Source organism: Xiphias gladius, chromosome 15 (genome assembly GCF_016859285.1).
Source record: "Xiphias gladius isolate SHS-SW01 ecotype Sanya breed wild chromosome 15, ASM1685928v1, whole genome shotgun sequence".
Taxonomy (NCBI): domain Eukaryota; kingdom Metazoa; phylum Chordata; class Actinopteri; order Istiophoriformes; family Xiphiidae; genus Xiphias; species Xiphias gladius.
In genome coordinates, this window is record NC_053414.1 from 6,422,699 (window position 1) to 6,442,016 (window position 19,318).

At 42.1% G+C, this 19,318-nt stretch overlaps 1 protein-coding gene across 1 annotated transcript in view; it reads right to left on the reverse strand.

Annotated features, from left to right (window-relative positions):
* Positions 1–19,318, reverse strand: part of LOC120800371 (voltage-dependent T-type calcium channel subunit alpha-1I-like) — a 218,364-nt gene that overhangs the window by 123,023 nt on the left and 76,023 nt on the right. Inside the window, exons 3-4 of the mRNA XM_040146439.1 lie at positions 7,745–7,856; positions 3,495–3,628 (exon numbers count right to left, since the gene is read on the reverse strand). Of these exons, the coding sequence (XP_040002373.1) occupies positions 3,495–3,628; positions 7,745–7,856 (246 nt within the window). The remainder of the gene's footprint in view (positions 1–3,494; positions 3,629–7,744; positions 7,857–19,318) is intronic.

Below are 19,318 nucleotides of genomic sequence, written 5' to 3' on the forward strand. Positions count from 1 at the left end.
AAAATGACTAAGATAGAAAAATGCAAGTTCAGTTAAAAATGGTGAACAATGACAGGCGGCAATAGAAAGGAAAAACTTAGTATTTCACCTGACAGGTAACAGAAATATATAAATCCTAAGTACAAACGTTTTCTCTTGATGCAATATTTAAATGATTTGAATCTTAGTTAAAAAATACTGCTACTAAGATACCGCTTTCATGTTCTCATCAAGGATTCTTGAAATGTTTGCTGAGGGTATTTTGGGAAGAGAAAACGTTGGAGCGGAATGGCTATGTGCTTATATCATGTACAGTGGGTTTTCGTGATGTTTGTGGTGTGGACTTCTTCCAAGCAGATCTGTTTTGGCGACCGTCTTAGTGTATGGAAGATAAACAAAGTGTGAGAGGAGATTTTCTTTTTGTTTGTAATTTTGTTTGGCCATCATCTCCGCGTTAGCACTTCGAGAAGACGGTCACAGCAGAGGCAACAAGCGGCATAGCAACTTAGAGCACGGCCAGAGACTAAAAATGTATTGAAGGCCTGGGTACAAACTTGAGGTGTGGAGTTTAAAGGATGTGGGCATTTACCAGGCAGGTAGGTCTGAGAATGATTGTACTGGTTTTTTGCCACTGGAAATGGAAATCTCTTGAAAGTCCCCCATCTTGCACGGAGTACCCCGTTAAGACACTGAATATAAAAATGAATAAATTTCATCACATCAGCATTGTCATTCAGCTAACAAATGAGTATATTCACATATTAGACAGGTGTTCCATGACTCCAGATACAATATTGATAATGCTTTCGTTGACAATAGTGTCGTTTAGGGTAGAGCTACTTAGGGGAAAGCAACTATTATAGAGCTAATCTGGATTTGTTCCATTTGTTTCAAATGATTAGCTCCCAAACGATGACTAAAACTGTTTATACAGACACTTTATCATGTTGTTTGTGACTACTCCCAGTTTTTCTTCTTTGTACAGCATGTCAAAGTCAGTTATGATGTCTTTACAAAAAAGCATCAGGCAACAGGAGACGCATATGTATGAGTAAAACCAGAGGTAAAACTCCATGCCAACCAACTGGGTCTTTCGAGATTCAAGAGCACTTGTATTAGTTCCTGAAACCAACCAAGTGATGTAGACATAAGAGAATGACATGGTAATTGCAAATCATAAAGAAAAGGAATTTTTAGGTTTTCATTACAATATATAGTAGCGCTACAGCAGTTCAAATATAATGATCAAGGTTTTCCTGCGCTGGACCATACGGTAAACTGGTGTGATGTTCCGGCGCAATGAAAATAATAATAATCTAGGGAAAGAAAACCACCTCTACAGGATTTTGGGTGTGTAAAGAAACAAGTGTACCATTTGATTTAGGTTCAGAATTCTTGTAATACAGGATGACACACCCGAGTTTAGACATTCATCACTTTCACACCTAATCCGTTTGGTGCGGCTCAAACGAACTCCGGGGGCCTGTTTGGTTTGATAATTTACGGTGCAAAAGCTGTCACTCAGCCTTTAGTGTGGACTAAACTATTGAACCTAGACCGCTGAGAAGGTGGGTCCCGTGCCATTTGTCTGTGGTGCCACAGCAAAGTAGACCAACCATAGGATTTTCGATGGTGGCTGTGCGATCATAGCGTGCTACTGTGAAACCCATCTGCTTAGTGTAAACTGTCAAGGAAACTAAGCAAGTTTAAGCAATTTGTATGACCAATGTATATTCAAGATCTTTGGAGAACCATGGTAACACATCAGCACATGACTGCAGGGATTTTTTTACCCGATCAGTCAGTATGTGAAAAACAGTTAAAGCAGCAGTGTGTTCTTGTGTCAAATGTAGCAGTTCCTCACTGATGTTATAACCCCACAGTATCGATTCTCCCCATTAAATTTTTCAATCGACTCCTCTTTGTCCTGTTATTATTCATGTCAGATGAGGTTCTGCTGCAGTCTAGACTAATAACGCTCATAATCAGTCATTTCTTTGCGAGCTATTTGTGACACCAGACAAGATAAACACATTATGCACAGCAAAAGTGCCGCATGACTTGTCACCGCAATTTGACCCCCCCTGTGGGTGCATGTACCTCTGATGAAACAGTATGACAGTCACCAAAACTGTCTAGTGAATAAGTTACCTGTGGGTCTGTATAATTTAATGTTCACAGCTCTTAGTTCATTTGTAATTTCTCAGTGTGAAGACGAAACACACCAGAACTAAAAGGCAACAGACCAAATGAACTGAACTACAGGTATGACAGTGACATTGACGTGTTTTGGCCAGAAGCTACAATCAGTCAAAGACGGTAACTTAGACACATTTGCATCTTTTGAAAAGCTAACTTGCAGTTAGAAAGAGAAATTTCCGGTCCCAGTCCTGACACTTTAAATGATTTTAAAACAGGCCCAACGTCACCTGCTAGCAGAGCATGAATCAAGAGAGTTAAAGAAGACGTTCAAACGGAACTGAAAGCAGTGAGAGCAATGCACTGCCATCAAAACAGACTGCAGACGGGTAGTGTAACAGGTGCTCTGGGCAAGATAGTATGATATAGAGGGTGGGGAAAGTATAAGCAAGAAAGTATGACATGAATGCACAAGAACACATGGCAGGTATCAAAAACAAACAGGTCAGGGTTGGGAATAGTGTCAAGTTCGTTTGATACAATGGTTCAACTGATAACCAATTATTTATTCTACACACTAGGCATGAATATTGTCTGGCTCACTAGCATTTGAAAAGTTCATTTAAAGAGCGCTCATTGTGCTGTAAAAAGGAGGACTATTTCTCTCTGTATAAGAGCAAAATTAGTCAGTTTAAGTGATTTTATTTCACCAGCTAAAGGTTATGGCTTATATTCATTAAGTCAGCAGCAACAGTATGACTCTGTGCAAATTTTGTGCCTTGGTAATTTCATCTGATTCATTAAATTATCGCAGTGATTAGCTATGCTGAATTACATTATTGTGTTGTTGTCAGCTGCGTCCCAGGTGAAAGCCAGTGACTATCAACATGTTAATATTTAATGTCATGTTACATATTTAACATCGACATGATTGGCCATGCATGGTAGCACAATGGATCATGAACTGTCGCGAAGACAAAGAAGGCTGAGCCAAAAAAAGGGATTTGGAGCCTGGCCTTTAAATAGTCCCATGATAAATCATAATTAAACATCTGAACATCCAAATAATCCAGATGTGCTGTACTGTATGTAGATGCTCTAGCTCCCACAACCAGAATTTTACACCGGTAATATCTAGGAAAACACATTTCTGGGAATGAATCAGCTTCTCTTCCCATTTAATCCTACTTATAATTTTGTAAATATAGTGTTTACCCATTACGCTTTAATTTGTCCAATGATTAATTTTTTTTCATTTTGTGCCAACAATCACTCAGTTCTGCATGATGTGTTCGGAACAAAACCTTTCACGCTTCACACTTTGTGAGTCCACCGAGGAACAAAAAGGGAACATAGAGGGAATAGGAGGTCCTCACCCTGCCATGACGATAAAGAAATCCAGTCGGTTCCACGTGTCCCCGAGGTAACAGCGTCGACCAAAGATTCCCAGGGCGACCATCTTTACAACCATCTCCAGAGCAAAGAAGATGTAGATGAATGCATCAAAGGCCTGACAGAAAGAGATCAGGAGAGACAGAGACAATGCGTCACAGATCAACTAGGCAGAGAATGTCATTTTTCACTGCTTTGAGCACCACAGACTAACATCGATTCATCTCGATTGGGGGTGGAGCCAGAAATAATAAGAATCTATCAACCTTAGCCGGTAAAAGTGAAACTTACTTGCTAGATACAAGAGGAGGCAAAGTGGACATTATTTTTATTCGAGTGAACAAACTCTTTAAGGTTCAGTTACAAGTTAACTGGGATGGGCAAAAACAGTAGTTCCCAACCTGAGTTGATGTGTTGGAAAATGGAAAAAACAAAATTATGTTTATTTTTTTTATTTTTCTGTAACCTTTGCTTTTTTTTCCTTGGAAATTAATAAGGTGTCGCAAGCAAAAAAAATAAAAAATAGATTGGGAAAAACTGGACTAAAATCTGTGATTTAAAGCTTTGAACATTATGTAATGGCTGGTTCAGATTCCATTATTTCAAAAATGAATTTATGCCAATAGAATTTTGAGTTTGCATTCTTTCACACAAAGCTTGAACACCTTGAAATAATGGGTTAATGACTGGGCTTCATAAGCAAGTGGGGAAACACCACCTGGCAAAACCTGGAGTCCGTGGGTCCATCCTGCCTGCTGTCAACAACAAACAGTGGCAAGGGGGGAAAGTTATGTTTGCCTGACTCATCTTTATGAAATGCGCGTTTAGGGCTAATGCCGAGATGTGTGCACTAGATCGTCTCAGGACTGCTCCAGCAGTATCATAGTGGTTGAATCCAAATGTCTGGACTTCCCCACACCTCCAGACTTTATGGGTTCATAACTTTCAGGTCTGGAGGGCCTCGAGCCGTGCAAATCCACCATTTATCAAGTTTGTGAGGAGCCTCGAGTGCACTTTTTGCAGACATTAAACGGACTTCTAGAAAGTCTGCTTCAGGTACAGACTTCATTAGATTGTGCTCTTACGTTTTTCCAATAATGTAATTACTAATATGTTGGGCACATTGTAGATATACAACACCAATAGATAGTATATTATTTAAACAAATCTTTAAAAAATAGGTGATGCTTGACATTGCACATAAATTTCATTGTGATCTCAATAATACTGAGAGGGATTAGAGGGCCATAGATATTATATTATGGATTATATTGTCAAATCCATGGTAGCTACTGATGTCGGATGTCCAGTCTCATTTGCATTTGATCTCCTCACTTTATGTCGACTTTATGTCAGCAACAGAGCTGAAACAATTAGTCTATTAATTGATTGGCTGATTCATTTTCTGCTGACTGATTAACAACTAGTACCAAAACATTTTTTGTGAGTGATTAATCGTTATTGTTCTAACAAAAATTTTAAAAATTCATATGCTCCATCTCGCCAAGTGATGATTTAATACTTTTGTTTGTCTTACATAATATGATAGTAAACTAATTATCCTTGGGATTTGGACTGTTGGTTGGCTTAAACATCCAACCTGACGATGCACTTCTGTCATACCAGAGTCTGTTTGAAAAGCAAGGGCCAGTACAGCAAGTCCAGAAGGTGGATATTCAGGTATTGCCGCCGACCTAAGCTCAGTTTCCGGGTATGAACCCATGGTTCAAGTCTGGCACCTTGAAGATGAGGTGGATGATCACTCTGGAGCATTTCCGACACAAATTCAGGTTTTCCCTCCTGACCACCTTCTACTAAACCTACGTTTCTCTCCTTCCTTCCCTCGCCCACCCTTCCCCCTCTCCCCAGTTGAGCAGTTTGCCCTAAACAGTTGGGTAATGGAAAATAATTTGTTTAAGCAGTAATCAGAGATAAGCCCCACATCGACATCCCCCACCTCACTCCCAGCTTTAATCAAGCATGTAATTAATAGAAGAGAGAAAAAAAATCCAAATAAATCAAAGATCTCAGCTTGCTAATGCATGTTATTGCTGTTGTGAGCAAAAAGCCTAGATTAGCTGGTGTTCTTTGCTGTGTATACAGGGGGATTAGAGATGAACTGGCGCACTAGGCATTGCCTGTAATTTGATTTTCAGAGGGAGGTACTGTAGGCAAGAGGATCTGAATCTCAATGATGTGGATCTTTGTTTTGTCACTAGCGAACGGCTAAAAAAAAAGAAAGCCTCCCACTCAGCAGTCCTGTGTAGAGATGCCAGACTGGCCTACTTATGTTGAGGAAGGGTCAAAGTCCGCAACCTTGAGCTTTGTCAAACCAGCAGGATGGACAAGGTGCTACCTTTTGTAAAGTTCGCAGATCCAAGGGAGATGGAGGCTCCCCCTCTTTCCAAAACCTTCCATTTCTGACATTTTTCCGCAGCTCTCTCTCTCACACCTCTCACTCTATTTTGCTTTTTCTGTCTGTCTTCTTGTCTCTTTTTTCTTTTGCAAAAAAAGGAAAAACATCTCTTCATCTCTATGCTTCTGTTACCTAACTTACCATTTTTTCTTGTTTGGCACTCAAGTTCTATCTGTCTCTATATTTTTTCAATCTTAGCTCTTTGTATTTTTTGTGTTGCAAGTAAAGCTTGACAATCACTACATTTTTGAAGCAGATACTGTTATTGATATTTGAGAGCCTGAAAAATTTTAGAGCTTAGATTTGTGTCTAAGCTCAAGCATGCATTTGTACTTGTAATTTGCGATGAAGGACAATATTTGAATGCAGTTCTGTGTCTGAGGGCTTATTATTGATTCTCTTACATTTCCTGTTCGGTAAGAGGAAAACACCGTGGTCTTCACACAACAACCTGGGATGTCTGTGTAGATTCTCACCCATCCAGGTCATTAGATAGCTAGAAAAGCAGTCACATACAAATGAAACTGCTGTTTTGTCTTGGAGATGTTTTTCAACACAAATCCAAGAGGCGTTGATAAAACTCCAGGATGAGTATTGAAGCATCAAATTAAAATTTTAGTTGCCTCTGACTCCAACAGATCAAACTGAGATGCAAAATTTGTAAACAGTCTAGACTTTACTTAACCAATCATCCATCCATCCACCAGCATATACTAGCTGACTAAATAACTAGCTAAGTTTCCAGATGTCTTTAAGTCCACATTTGTTAGTGCTTATAGATCGTGCTGGCGAGGCACCACTGAAATCCTGGTATTAACACAACGGATTTTCTGAGAGGAGTGTATTGACTGTGGCGCTGTGGCCCACTAAATCCATGCTGATATTGAATAGAGTCTACAGATACTTGGAGGAGAAATTCTATTAGGTCCAACTCACCAGCCACCTCCCCCCAGGAGCCAAATCAATCTACTGTGTGTGTGTGTGTGTGTGTGTGTTGGCTGTTATATGATGAGAGCGGTGCCTTGTGTGTGTTCGTGTGAGAATGTGAGAAACAGGACGCCGGGGTGATTCAACAAGCGCTTCACACCGACAGACTGAAGACATACGTGCATGCGCTTCGCGCACAGATGTTACACCCACTCAGGCCACCTTTGACATAAGTGAGAAGGGATTCTGTGCCTCGCCAGATGACGAGGAAAGCTGCTGAGACGCCGTACGTGAGAAAGTCATGCTCGCTGCACCATAAAGACCACATGCTAGCAGTGAGTCACTGCGAGGAGTTACAGGCCCCAGCATGGGAGGGAGACTGCGAGGGGAGAGCAAGACGAGGGAGGATTGAGGGGAAGGAATACAGAGAGGAAGAGAGGGAGGGTGCGTGTGTGTGCGCGTGTGAATTAGTGCGTTCTTTATGTGTCAACACGAGCATGTGGGAATATACGGATACGCGTGCACACTTCCTAGAAGTGCACTCTTCGTTCTCTGCTTCTAGGAATGTATGTGTCCGTTCCTGTACACGTTATTGTTGCTACGGAAGTTCACTGTGTCTGCCTTTGTGGGGGTTATTTATGAAATACGCATGGCTGAGAATGAATGCGCCGATTTGTTAATGCATGTTTGTCAGTGTGCGAGTGCTTTTCGACGGCTTGAATGCATGCATGTTGAGCCTCTGATCAGAAAGTGATGGCGCCAAGAAATGTTTTGAGATGTGCCCAGATTCGGTGCATATTTAATGGTGAGGGCTGCCCAAAATCTGGGGAGCAGTGATGGCAAAAAAAATCATCATTACAAAGATATGCTTGTGTGCGCGAGTGTGCGTACCTGTAGAATTTGGCATCGGTCTGAGGAGCAGTCGATGTTCTCGCAGGGCTGGTACATTCCCAGGGTCACGCAGTTCAACAGGATCACCATCATACTGACACGTTCAAACCATGTAGAGACACAGCTGGTTAAGGAGAAGAGCTGACGGCGCGACAGATACAACCTTAAGAATAAACAAGAAGTGAGTTTTCGTGGTTCGGATAGTCCAATCCAAAAATTATGACAGAAAACCAACTCTTCCAAAGAGTTTAGTGCTGCTCTCGAGCCACAAATCATTATGATAAGTAGCCTGTCAGGAGGACAGGATCACTGTACGACACTCTGCTGCCTGCAAATGACAAGCTCCATGCAATTTTGATGGAAATTGAGAAAACACAGACAAACAAAGCAGCAAGCTCAATTTGAACGTGCATTGTGCTGGCAGCAATTTTCCTGAAATTAGACATGTGTGTTTGTTTGGGTCTAGCCTTCAAAACAAAAACCCAGGAATTACAGTATGAAAGATAAAAACGATGGAATATAATTAAATTTTTAATTAGATTTAATGTGATCATCCATCTAATTGGGATAGGTAAATAAATAGGTGCATTTCACAGAATCTAATTCTTCCACCATCTACTGTCAGTGAGTCCCTGCTGGTTCAGTGGTTCCTATGAGGAGAATCCCACTGTAGTCTGACTACTCAAATTGACTCAAAATGCTGCAGAGCAAATGTTAGACGGCATCTGTTGCGATGCCAAATTTCTTTTGAGAGTACCGTGGCCCGAACAACACTTGTTGTGAGGAAAGGTTAATGGAGCGAGCAGAATATGTAAAACCAAGCTTTGTGCCGGAGAAAAATGACACAAACAAAAAGCAGCAGTGTGATGGAGTGATTCAATATCTTTGTATTCAGGCAGCGAGCACACGGCTTAGCTAACAAGCGTATGAAGGAGGATGTGCTGTAATAGCCCAGGAGGTCCAATCTCTCCCTTGGGCTATACAGCGCGCAACACACAGCGTGCAGGACGGGAGTGGCTTCAGCAAAAAATAAAACAAAAACAGGGAACCTGTTCTTCCCTGAGGTTACTACACCGCAGGTTTGGACAGACAGAACCCCCAGAAAAGATTAAGTTCTCAACATGTCTCCCTTGGCCCTGCCTGAACACCCCCTACAAAGAGATGGACTACTGTAGGTATCACAGCATGGATAAAGATAGGCTGTGAGTGGGCAAAACACATGCATACACATAAACACACAGACGGAGCCTCGCACGCATGCGAGCAAACTCCCACTCGTCAACACACACATAGGCAGGAAAAAGACACGTACGCAGATATGCACGTGAACCAACATGTTCCGAAACATACGCGCTCACACTCAACCACCCACACGCTCACGCCCTCAGTTGTGCACATGAAGTCTCTCATTAAATCAAATATTAAATCGATTTGTGTCAGCTGATGGGGATCATTTAAAGAGAAACATTCAGGACTGCAGGGAGGCATGTTTAATACGGATGTCCCGACAGGATAATAGCTGTAAGGTAGACATGCGAGACAAGGTTAAGGGGCAAGATTGGTCATTTAAGACTCGTTCGTACAACCTCACAGGCTGCAAAAGCCAGATCGACATCAAACATGGCGAGTAGTTCACTCTGTTGATCAAACTGTTGATGTGTTAATTGGCAGAAAAGGGAAAGCGGGTGAACTTGATTGAGATGTGCTGGATATGCGAAACGGAAAGCGCCGGTAAAAAATTGCGTATGAAAGATTGTGCTCAATTTGTGTTTGCATTAGCATCAATAACTAATTACACAGTATCAGATAAAAAAATAGAGGGAGACCCTTCTAAAACATGATAAAATATACTTATAAAACAGGTAAAATTAGAAATATACATAGATCTGTCCCTTATAGAAGCCTACTTCAAATTAAATTAACTGAGTTTTGCTTGTTGATGCCCTAAGTATATATTGTCTGGGTGGATTTATACAGTATCTTGGAAACAAAAATATAACTTAATTTTCATAAAATCAACTGCACGTTCACTTACAAATGATAAAAATACTCAACCGTCGTCATCATTCCTCTGGCAGGCTATCACACTAATACACCCTGTTGCCACTTCAGCTATTTTCTGTAGCTAGCCCTTCCTAATGAGGACAGAGATATCCTCCGCAGGTGTCACCGAGCTTCTGGTGAGACCCTCCAGAAACTGCCTGTGAACACGCCACCTAAAAAGCGCAAGCCCTTCCCGGCGGCTCCACACTTTAATGTCAATAGCATGGCGAGATAAAACTGCAGGTCAGCGCTTTTTGCATTTCCCCGGTCTACGTAATGATGGCAGCCTTTGAGCGAATCCCATAAGGATTATCTCGGGGTTGCATCCACTGCCAAACATGTTCTTTAAATAACAGCCTCCGTGAGTTGCCAGAGTGCCCGGCTTGCCGGTTTAGCTTCTCAGGCATGCTGACTATACATGAGCTGCCTTTAACAATGTGCAGGTTTCTGTCTGTTCTCTCTCCACTGCTGAAAAGTGAGTCAATTAGTTGAATTGCCTTGGAGGAGGCTCTGCATCTTTGTTTTCTCCCTCAACCAGTCACGTGCACACATACTGCACATCAACACTGCAATTGGATGGAAAACCAGATGGAACTCAAAGCACAAAGCTCTGGGAAAGGAAGTTCGAAGAAGATAACTCAAATATTGTTTAATAGAACTGTTTCACCTCTGGAATTTTTTTACTTTATTAATTTATTAATTTATTTTACCAGGGAGTGATTGCAAAGAAGTGTGGTGATTTTCAGCATGCGCTTCTTAGGGCTGGGTACCACACTTTGATAGTTTTACGGCACTGACATTTATCGAGTATCGAAAAAGGCCTCGTCATTCGGTACCCAATTTCGATACCTAAGGAGCACATCTAATCAGCGCCAGTGAGCCAATGAGCATGCAGCATACTTGTGTCCAGATCTAATAATGCCGGTGATTAGCCGTCTAACGCAAAGTTAGAAAACACATCATCGAGGCATGCAGGAAAAACACCAGAGAGAAGGGGCTCACGTGTGCGTGGGGTGGTATTTTGAGAGGCTTGGTTACACTGTGCGTCACATAGTAGGCGTACGTATGTCTCAGAGATCAGAAGGTTCGTTTCATCAGGCTCAACGCCAACAATACATGATGCAATATATGCAAAACAGGACATTGCTGCCAAGGCTCTCAACACAATGAATTTGATGAAACAATTGAGATTTGAGACCAAAAAAAGTTGCTCCACGTTCAGCTGCAAGAAGACCAAACCACAGCCATCGTCCTGTCCGCGTTCAGGCCCGCCACACGTTACAGAGCCTTCTTCGAAGTCCCCACCGCCGGGTTCCCACTCGTCCGAGATTACCGAGGACGGCGCTATGGCAGGGACTTTAGCAGGTAACCTTTGGCAGACGCATAAATTTGGCCAGCTCGTACATGGGTGTTTACTGAATTTAAGGTTACTGCAATACGTGCAGTGACTTAAACTGGGACCCCAATATAATGTTAGACATTGTTTTTGTGGAGCCTGATCTTATGGCTATAGATTTCTAGCTAAATCAAAAGGTACGGCAGGCGTCTGGCAATCTGAAGGTTTTGATTTCGGCATTTATGAATTTTTATTTATTGATATTATGGTAACAGGGAACTTGAAGTTGTGGTAATTAGGTTTATTTTTTATGTTGTAAAAGTGCTTGAATGTAAAAAGGCCAAGTCTTTCTTTTTGTTAAGATGTGTTGTATAAAATGGGTATTGAAAAAAGTATCGTTCCGGAAGCGATATTGAAGTCAAGGTATCGGTACTGGAAAAATGAGGCAGCAGCTCTAGCTCTGCTTCACATTCACCCAGTGGCTGGCACTCACCACTGGAAGCTGCGGGGAACACCTACGGTATTTCAATGTAGGCCACTGAGCGGCTCCATTAAAACAGTTGGAAGTACAGTTTGACTGATAGGGCTCTGGGATAGCTTTCTGATGAATTTGAGCATTTGTGTCAAAAAGTACAGTTTTTAGGGTTTTTCTCAGATATACTTTTTGGCTTTAGCAGGGGGGAAAAAAAGCTTCTAAAAGAGCATTTCGGCAATGTTGGCACAGAAAAGTCTTCCACTAAAATCTACATTACTGAAACTCTGATTGTAAAGTACTGTAGGTGTTAAAGGTTTTACTTCAGTGATGTACAGTAAAACACAATTACTTGCACTATATGTCATCAAACTAATATAGTAGTTCAATCCCAGTTTGCCGCCAAGGGGCTTACCTAAAGACAATTTGATGCTGACTGGTACGGGAGGCAAAACATTTTAGGGCTGCAGCTTATTATTAATTTCATAAACGATTCATCTGTAAATAATTTTTCTGATTAACTGAGCCAACAAGATGGGAAGAAAAAGCGAAATACAGGCATCATAAGCTCTGAAAGCCAAAATTGTTGACTGGAAGGTTATGTTTACCAACAGTCCGAATCCCAAAGATACTTCAACTAATATGCTGAAAAATAGAGGCCTTTTTGGCCTTTAAACCTGCGGCGGAGGTAGTCACAGGGACGAATCGACATCTGTGTAAAAGAGAGAGCCGGCATGGCGGGACGCTGTTGGGTCACACGGCACGCCTCTGACTCTGGAACGCTGGCATTCTATGTAAAATCACACACTGGGGCAGCATCATGTCGGCTTTGTTTGGTTCGGTGTAAACAAGCAAAGCCTGCATAATGAGGGGTAATGTAGGGGGGGGGATATCTGTTTAAATGGGGCTAGTGTTTGATCCAAAGCTCCAGGAGCAGATTCAGTCACATCATAGAGCTAGCAGCAAACAAATCCAAGATTTTAAAGGGCCAGATGAAATTTGGTGGCACTGAGGACCATTACCCAAAAGATTTGGATGTGCTGAAAGCATCAGCGTGACAGATCTGCAAAGAGCTGGGAGGCTGAAAGTGTGTGGCAGTGGGGGCTAAATGAATTCTTAATACCTCACTGCGTGGCGTCACTCTTTCTAACCCTTTCTCGATGTCTCTCTGCCTTTTCTCTCATTTTTATTATTTCCAAAGAGACAGGCGGGAGGCAAAATACCTTCGGTTTCCATGGCAACCGATCGATTATGAAATGAAGTGAATAATCACAAAGGATGGAGAGAAAAAGGAGATGAAGAGAGAAGGGGATAGGGGGAGGTTATTTTGGTTTGTGGCTTTGGTGTCCTGAAGTGAGACCCCATCATATCTTGAGGCATCTCCGTCTGCTAATGAAGCTATGATACCGGAGGAGCTCCATTTGTGACTTAAGAGACACTACATTTAGAAATTATGACAATCAGCCATGAAAGAATAAACAAAACTTTGAACACAAACCTCAGAGCCTCAAATTCTTGTGGTTTGGGAAGAGGCGTGGAGTTTCAAATTGCAGACCAGTTAGAAACATGAGAAACACCCTCACACCTTCCTTCACCATCTACTGAGCAAGGCACCTGACGTACTTCAGAGCGTAGCTGTCCCAGGGAGCGGTGACTGGGAGTAGCTTCCTTAAGTCTTGTTGTCATAGGGATGTGTAGGAGTCTGGTACCATCCTGCTCGTTAAAAGACTACTGCACCGATTTAGCACTGCACTCCTTTAACACCGTCAGGGTCACGATGGATAGCTTAAAAATAAAAAGGATCAAAATCGATGCAGCAGCACCATAAGATATTGTCCTTTTTTATTCCATGCATTCTCCTTCCTTATCAAAACCTGGCATCTACATTACCCACACTATAACTCGTCCTCCAACACTTGGGTACAAGACCTGTAAACACACTTTGATGTGTAAAATCGGTTCCTCTTTAAGGGACCAAACCAAAAACCTGTGCTCACCAACCATATGTGGCAACACGGACTACAACCGAAGAGCGCTGAGCGGAAGCAACAAGGAAATACAGCGGGGCCAACACGTAACTCCCACAAATCACATTTCTGCTCATGTACGTATCAAGAAAGACAAGATACACGGTGTAACAAAGACAGCTTCAGAGTTTTACTTAGGACGGAACCAGGCTTGGGGTCCCCCCCCCTAAACTTTACTAAACTAGGCTAATCTCTACTACCTAACACACTTGACATGAAGCTGACACAGATCCTCTCGTCTCATTCACTGAAAAAAAGTGTACACTATTTGCTAAAATGTTCAACTGCTCCTTTGAACTAATTTAAAGCAATGATAGACTAGTCCCAACTGAGTCTAAATGGAATTGAAGGGGTATAAACCAGTCAAACTGATATAATCATGGGAATCTGTTCTTCCCCCATCTTTTTTTCCCCTGTGTTTAGCAAAAAAAAAGGGTGGTGACCCAATTGCTTAGTGAGCAAATACTTTACCTTGAATGTTGTTTTCTTAGATATAAAAGCAAACGTTTATTGCCTGAAAGTGTAATTTAGTGTGCAGCTCTCAGCCCCTTTGAGATACCGCAAGGGCATTTATTATAACAACGTTTACTGCTTTGGTCTTTCTTTTTTGTTACTTTACACATTTATCTCATGGCAAACTGTTCTCACATTGCCATCTATCTCTCAGTTGCTCACTCTCCCCACCCCACCATCTATCCTCGCCTCCATTGCTGTATAATGCTCAGAGAGGCTGGCAGGTCTTTTTCTTTCCCGGAATTTTCCATCAGGGGTTCTTCGATCCAGTACAGCTGACTGGATAAAGGGAGGACGGTGTGTCTGTGTGGGGGTGATGGTTTGTGCGCGTGCGTCTGTGTGTGTGTGTGTGTGTGTGTGTGTGTGTTTGTTAGTTACGGACAGTAGTAAATGTCATGGGATATCACACAGTAATGCTTCACAGCATCTCATGTCAGCTCCTCTTTTCCCTAAGCTGTCAGGTCAGGAGAGTGCACACAGACACACACATATGTGCACGCACACTCAGAAAATAAAGACTAAGACACATGGATGATAAAGGTTATGTGGATAATCGTCAAGATGATGGTAAAAACAGGGGCTATTACTTGTTCCGTGAAACTCTCATTGCTCATCGGCTCATCACCTTCTGGGCTTTCAAACAGCCAATTCTGACTTTTGTCTTCACCCTTTATAAGACTGAAACTGATGTCTGGGTAAAGGTGTAATGTAAAGCGTTTAAACTATGAATCATCAACACATTAACTCTGCAACATCAGTATAATTACTATTATTAGCGAGACCATCGCTCAAACGAGTGGCAGCTCCTGCTAGTCTGACCACCGCTGAGTCCCCTACTGTAGGTCTGTGACATCTCCGTAGATTGGTCAACATTTTAGATTGGTTCTTGTATTTGAACGTGCGATACCCTTCACTGCCAACAAAATGACCTCCGGGGAGTTTGTGGCAGCAAGGTAAGAAAAAAAAACATTATTACCACAATCTCAGGACAAGCTAACAGAGCAATAAAGTGCTCAGATAGTCTGAGAGTCAGACTAAATCGCCATTTTGCTGCACTTCATTTATTCAGCCCGACATCCTGTTCCTTATAACCAACTTCTTGCTGTGAGAGAGGGTAATTTTAATTCGTTTTCCCCTAGCCAATAAGTAGTGAACAAAGTATCCGACCTGCCAATGTCATCGGCCGTGTCGGAAGCTGTGTTTGGGGGTTTTTCTAGGAGCAGACAAACGGGATGTTTTTCACATTGATCAAAGAAATATGTCAATTTTAGAGTTGTTAATTCTCGCCCTGCTCTCGCTATTTTTCATAGATGTAGCTAAGTAGTTTGCTAGCTATGTAGGAAGACTACGTCTCCTTCTTAAATGAATAACATCTGATTAGTCAATTGTCTCTCCGACTGGCATAAACAGCCATCGATGGGCATAACACCAGACCTATTTGAATGACTGAACACGCCAGTGATGCGGGTGACGATTCAGAGGTCTGGAACCGGGGTAGGGCTCAGACTGAATGCAAAAGCAAACTCACAGGCAGTATTATTGCACACATGTGCAAATGGAACGACGTGAAGGCAACGAACAGATGAGGTCTCGCCCTTGGAAGAGCAAACTGTGGTATAATCCCGTCTGTGCAAGTCGAGGAGGTTACAGAAGAGGAAGAAGAATAGGGTCTGGCGTAAATTATCAGAAAGAAACTGGAACTTCTAAGTTTAAAAGCCGTTTGAGTCTTAACTACCTCACCAACACATACAGTCCACACAAGCCAGTGTGTATGGATTAGCAAGACAAGCCTCTGTCAGCCTCTACACCGCATTTTACACTGTGTGCCAACGAGCTAGATCTGGATTTGGAAATACGTCCTTGAAAGAGTTTTACAAACACCAGACTACGTTCATTCTTGCTATAAACTGTAGTTTAAAATGAATGTTATCTCGTCAGAATGCACAGTTGGCGGTGAAGTGCTGTTATTTGCTCCTCTCGTTCTCTCTCTGGTGTTGTCTTAATTTTACCGTATACGGGGCTTCACAGAAGAGCATACCGTTTCCCCTTTTTTGGAAGGGGGATGTGCTACAGGCCAGCAGCCATACAGATGGTGAGATTCCTGTGATTTTATCAAACCCGTTCTTCTATCAGAGGTTCCTCCTCTAACAGAGCCACCGTGCTACCGGGTCTCAAACTGTTCTACTGGCTTTCATGTTACACATCCTGAAAAAGGCTACCCGATTAAGTGAATAACAACGTTTTAGTCATATAAAACTTTTTTTTTTTGTTAAGAATTACTCAACTTTCCACCTCTTGGAATCTCTGACTTCTCATTCTGTCTGCCTCCCACTCTTTTTCTCTCCCAGATGGGCAGTGCACAGCTGCCATAGGATTCCTTGAGACAAGCTCTGCCCTGTTGCTGTGGCAACCAGCGCTGACAAAAAAAAAATATTAAGAACCGTAGCTGCGCGTGCATATGCGCACGCTGCGTTTGGGTTTGTGTGTGTGTGCATTCGTTCTGTGAATCACACACGTTCTGTTCAAAGAAGTCCTCTGTTCGTCCTTTGAAACCTTGATCAAGGATCCAGTCTGTATAAACTTTGTTAACTGATGAAGTCTTAGTTTGCTGCCATTCATCAAACAAGAGCACAATTTGGTTTGATAATGTGTTATCAATCTTTTTTTTTTTTTTTTGTATCAGCAGGTGCTACTTAAGATCAAACTCACCCGACGCGACAAGCCCCAAACCGCGCTCACACGCATGCCCACACGCACAAAAAGGGAGATCCATTCTCATTTTGAAGAGATTACCAATGTGCTATGAGTTAATTTAGCAGTCCATCACCTCCTGGAAATGGACTGAGGAAGATAAACTGCGGCGACAGAGAGGACTGAAGGCACGGGGGGGGAATAGATAAAGTTCTGCTGGTTTACTAACAGCTGCCGACTCAGGTGTCTTTTAGCAGTGATGACAAGATAGGCAGAATGGAAGGAGCGGGGAAATGCTCTCTGTGCAACTACAGATAGCCGCCTGCTTGTGAGACACAAACATGCATACAGAGTCTTCCTTTACTCCATCTGCTGGGATTTTTCTGTGCCCCCCCCCACACACACACACACACAACCTCCCTCTCTTTCTCTCCTTATGTGATGTAGTATGGCGGTAATATGATGCGGATGTTAAGTGTGTGGGTTTCCTCTCCCGCCCACGACCACTGTTATTTCCATGCTCCAGCGTTGCCAGGATTGTGTAACTGAGAGCAAACCAGTACTAGACTGACCGCCAATTATGCAACACAATTACTGATAGAGCTAAAAAGAAAAAAAAAAAAAACATACAGAGACCAGTGTCTACCATTGATAGGAAATACAATGCAATTGGATGAAGAAAATTCAAATGATTGGATATTACCACACAGAACATTATCAAATAAAGTATTTAAATTGTTTCCTAAACATTAATACTACTATAATATATGAACCTATACGTAGTCAAAATCAGCAACACAGAAGAATTGGTGAATGTCAGAGACCGATTTACCGCAGCTACGTTTAAAGTTCACACGAGCTTCTTCCGTCCCTCGCCCGTATTCAGAAGACATAACGGCCGCTTAAACAGAGCTAGACGATGAGAGCAAACGATGAAGACGAGCCTTGAGCCGGAGAAAGGGAAAGAAGAAGAAGGGGGGGGGGGGTGTAAGGGAATGGTCAGAAAAGAGATATGAGAGAGTGAGTTAACGAGAGCAAAAAGAAAACAAGTGTGTGTGTTTGTGTACCAGACCTTGCTTTGTAAGGAGTAGTGACATAATGAGCTGCTGATCGCCGGTCTCTCTCCCTATTTCCAGCCATCCTCCTCCCCTTCTAAAATTAAAAAAAAATATGAATATGCAACACTCTCATTATAAAAACTACAGAAATAAATCATAATATATCATTTTCATTTTTAAAGACACCGCACACTAATGATACACAGTGTATTATTCTGCTCCCCATATAGAACCATTCCTTGAAAAAGGGAATCTGGTTTAAAAGAAAATGAAGTTGCAGTTTCTTTAAATCTGCAAGATGTGTTTTTTTTCTGAACCATACCCAAACCCTGAACCTCGTCACCCAACCATACCCCCATTTTTGCTCTAGCTCTAAAAACACAACAGTCGATTAAAGGATTAGCCAGCCGAGCGAAAATCAATCAGCTACTACTTTGATAACTGATTAGTTGTAATTTTTCAAGCATAAATGTCAAACATTTGATGGTTCCAGATTCTCGGGCGTGAGGATTCACTGTTTTTCTTTGTCTTGTATGATAGCGAATAAGGGAATATTTCGGGGTTGGGACTGTTAGTCAGACAAAACAAGGCATTTAGTGACATCACCTCGTGCTCTAGGATATTGTAATGGGCAGTTTTCACTGGTTTTTTGATGTTTCCTTGACCAAACAATTAACTGACTAATTGAAAATTTAAAAGAATCGTGAGTTGCATTCCCTAAACTGAAGCCGTTTAGTTGCTCGACTGTAGCTGTCCCTTTTACCAAAGCCGTTGCGGTGAGGAGGACACAAAATGTGTACACGGATAAGGAATAACTGTGTGGTACGAAAATGAACCAGTAATGCATTGCATTTTCTAAGATACATGAACATGCCACTCTCTATTCCTTCACCTTTTCATTCTTTTTTTTTCTGTCAACCCCACCCTCCCATTTCCCCTTCATTCCTCTTTCCAGCGCTGTTATTGGGTCCACGTCCACGTCCACAAGATTCAAATCATTTAAGACAAGTTTCGAGTCAAGTGGAGTCATCACAGAAAACTCCGGGTCAAGTCGTGTTCACAACCGGAAAGCTTGTAAACAGGCGAACGGTGTACCGTACCGAAGTAACTGTAGTTAAAACCAAACATTTTACTCTTTGTTGATTTCAGTATGCACCCGAAATGACAGTAATATTCCCTCATTGCACAGGAAAATTTCGTGTGTCCTACTATGGGAAAAAGAGGAGGTCAAATTTGAACCAAGAAGTCCGTCTGTTAACTGTCATGGATGGTTAGAATAGACAGTTTGGGCGATAATTGACTCTTTTTTTTTTTTTCAACAGCAGTGTCATCGTTTAACTGTTTGTGTTTCCTGCCCCGCTGCATTTCTTCCTCGGCTACGTCCCAGGATCTCAGCGGTTATCACATCCGATTGAACCGTATGCCGAAACTACG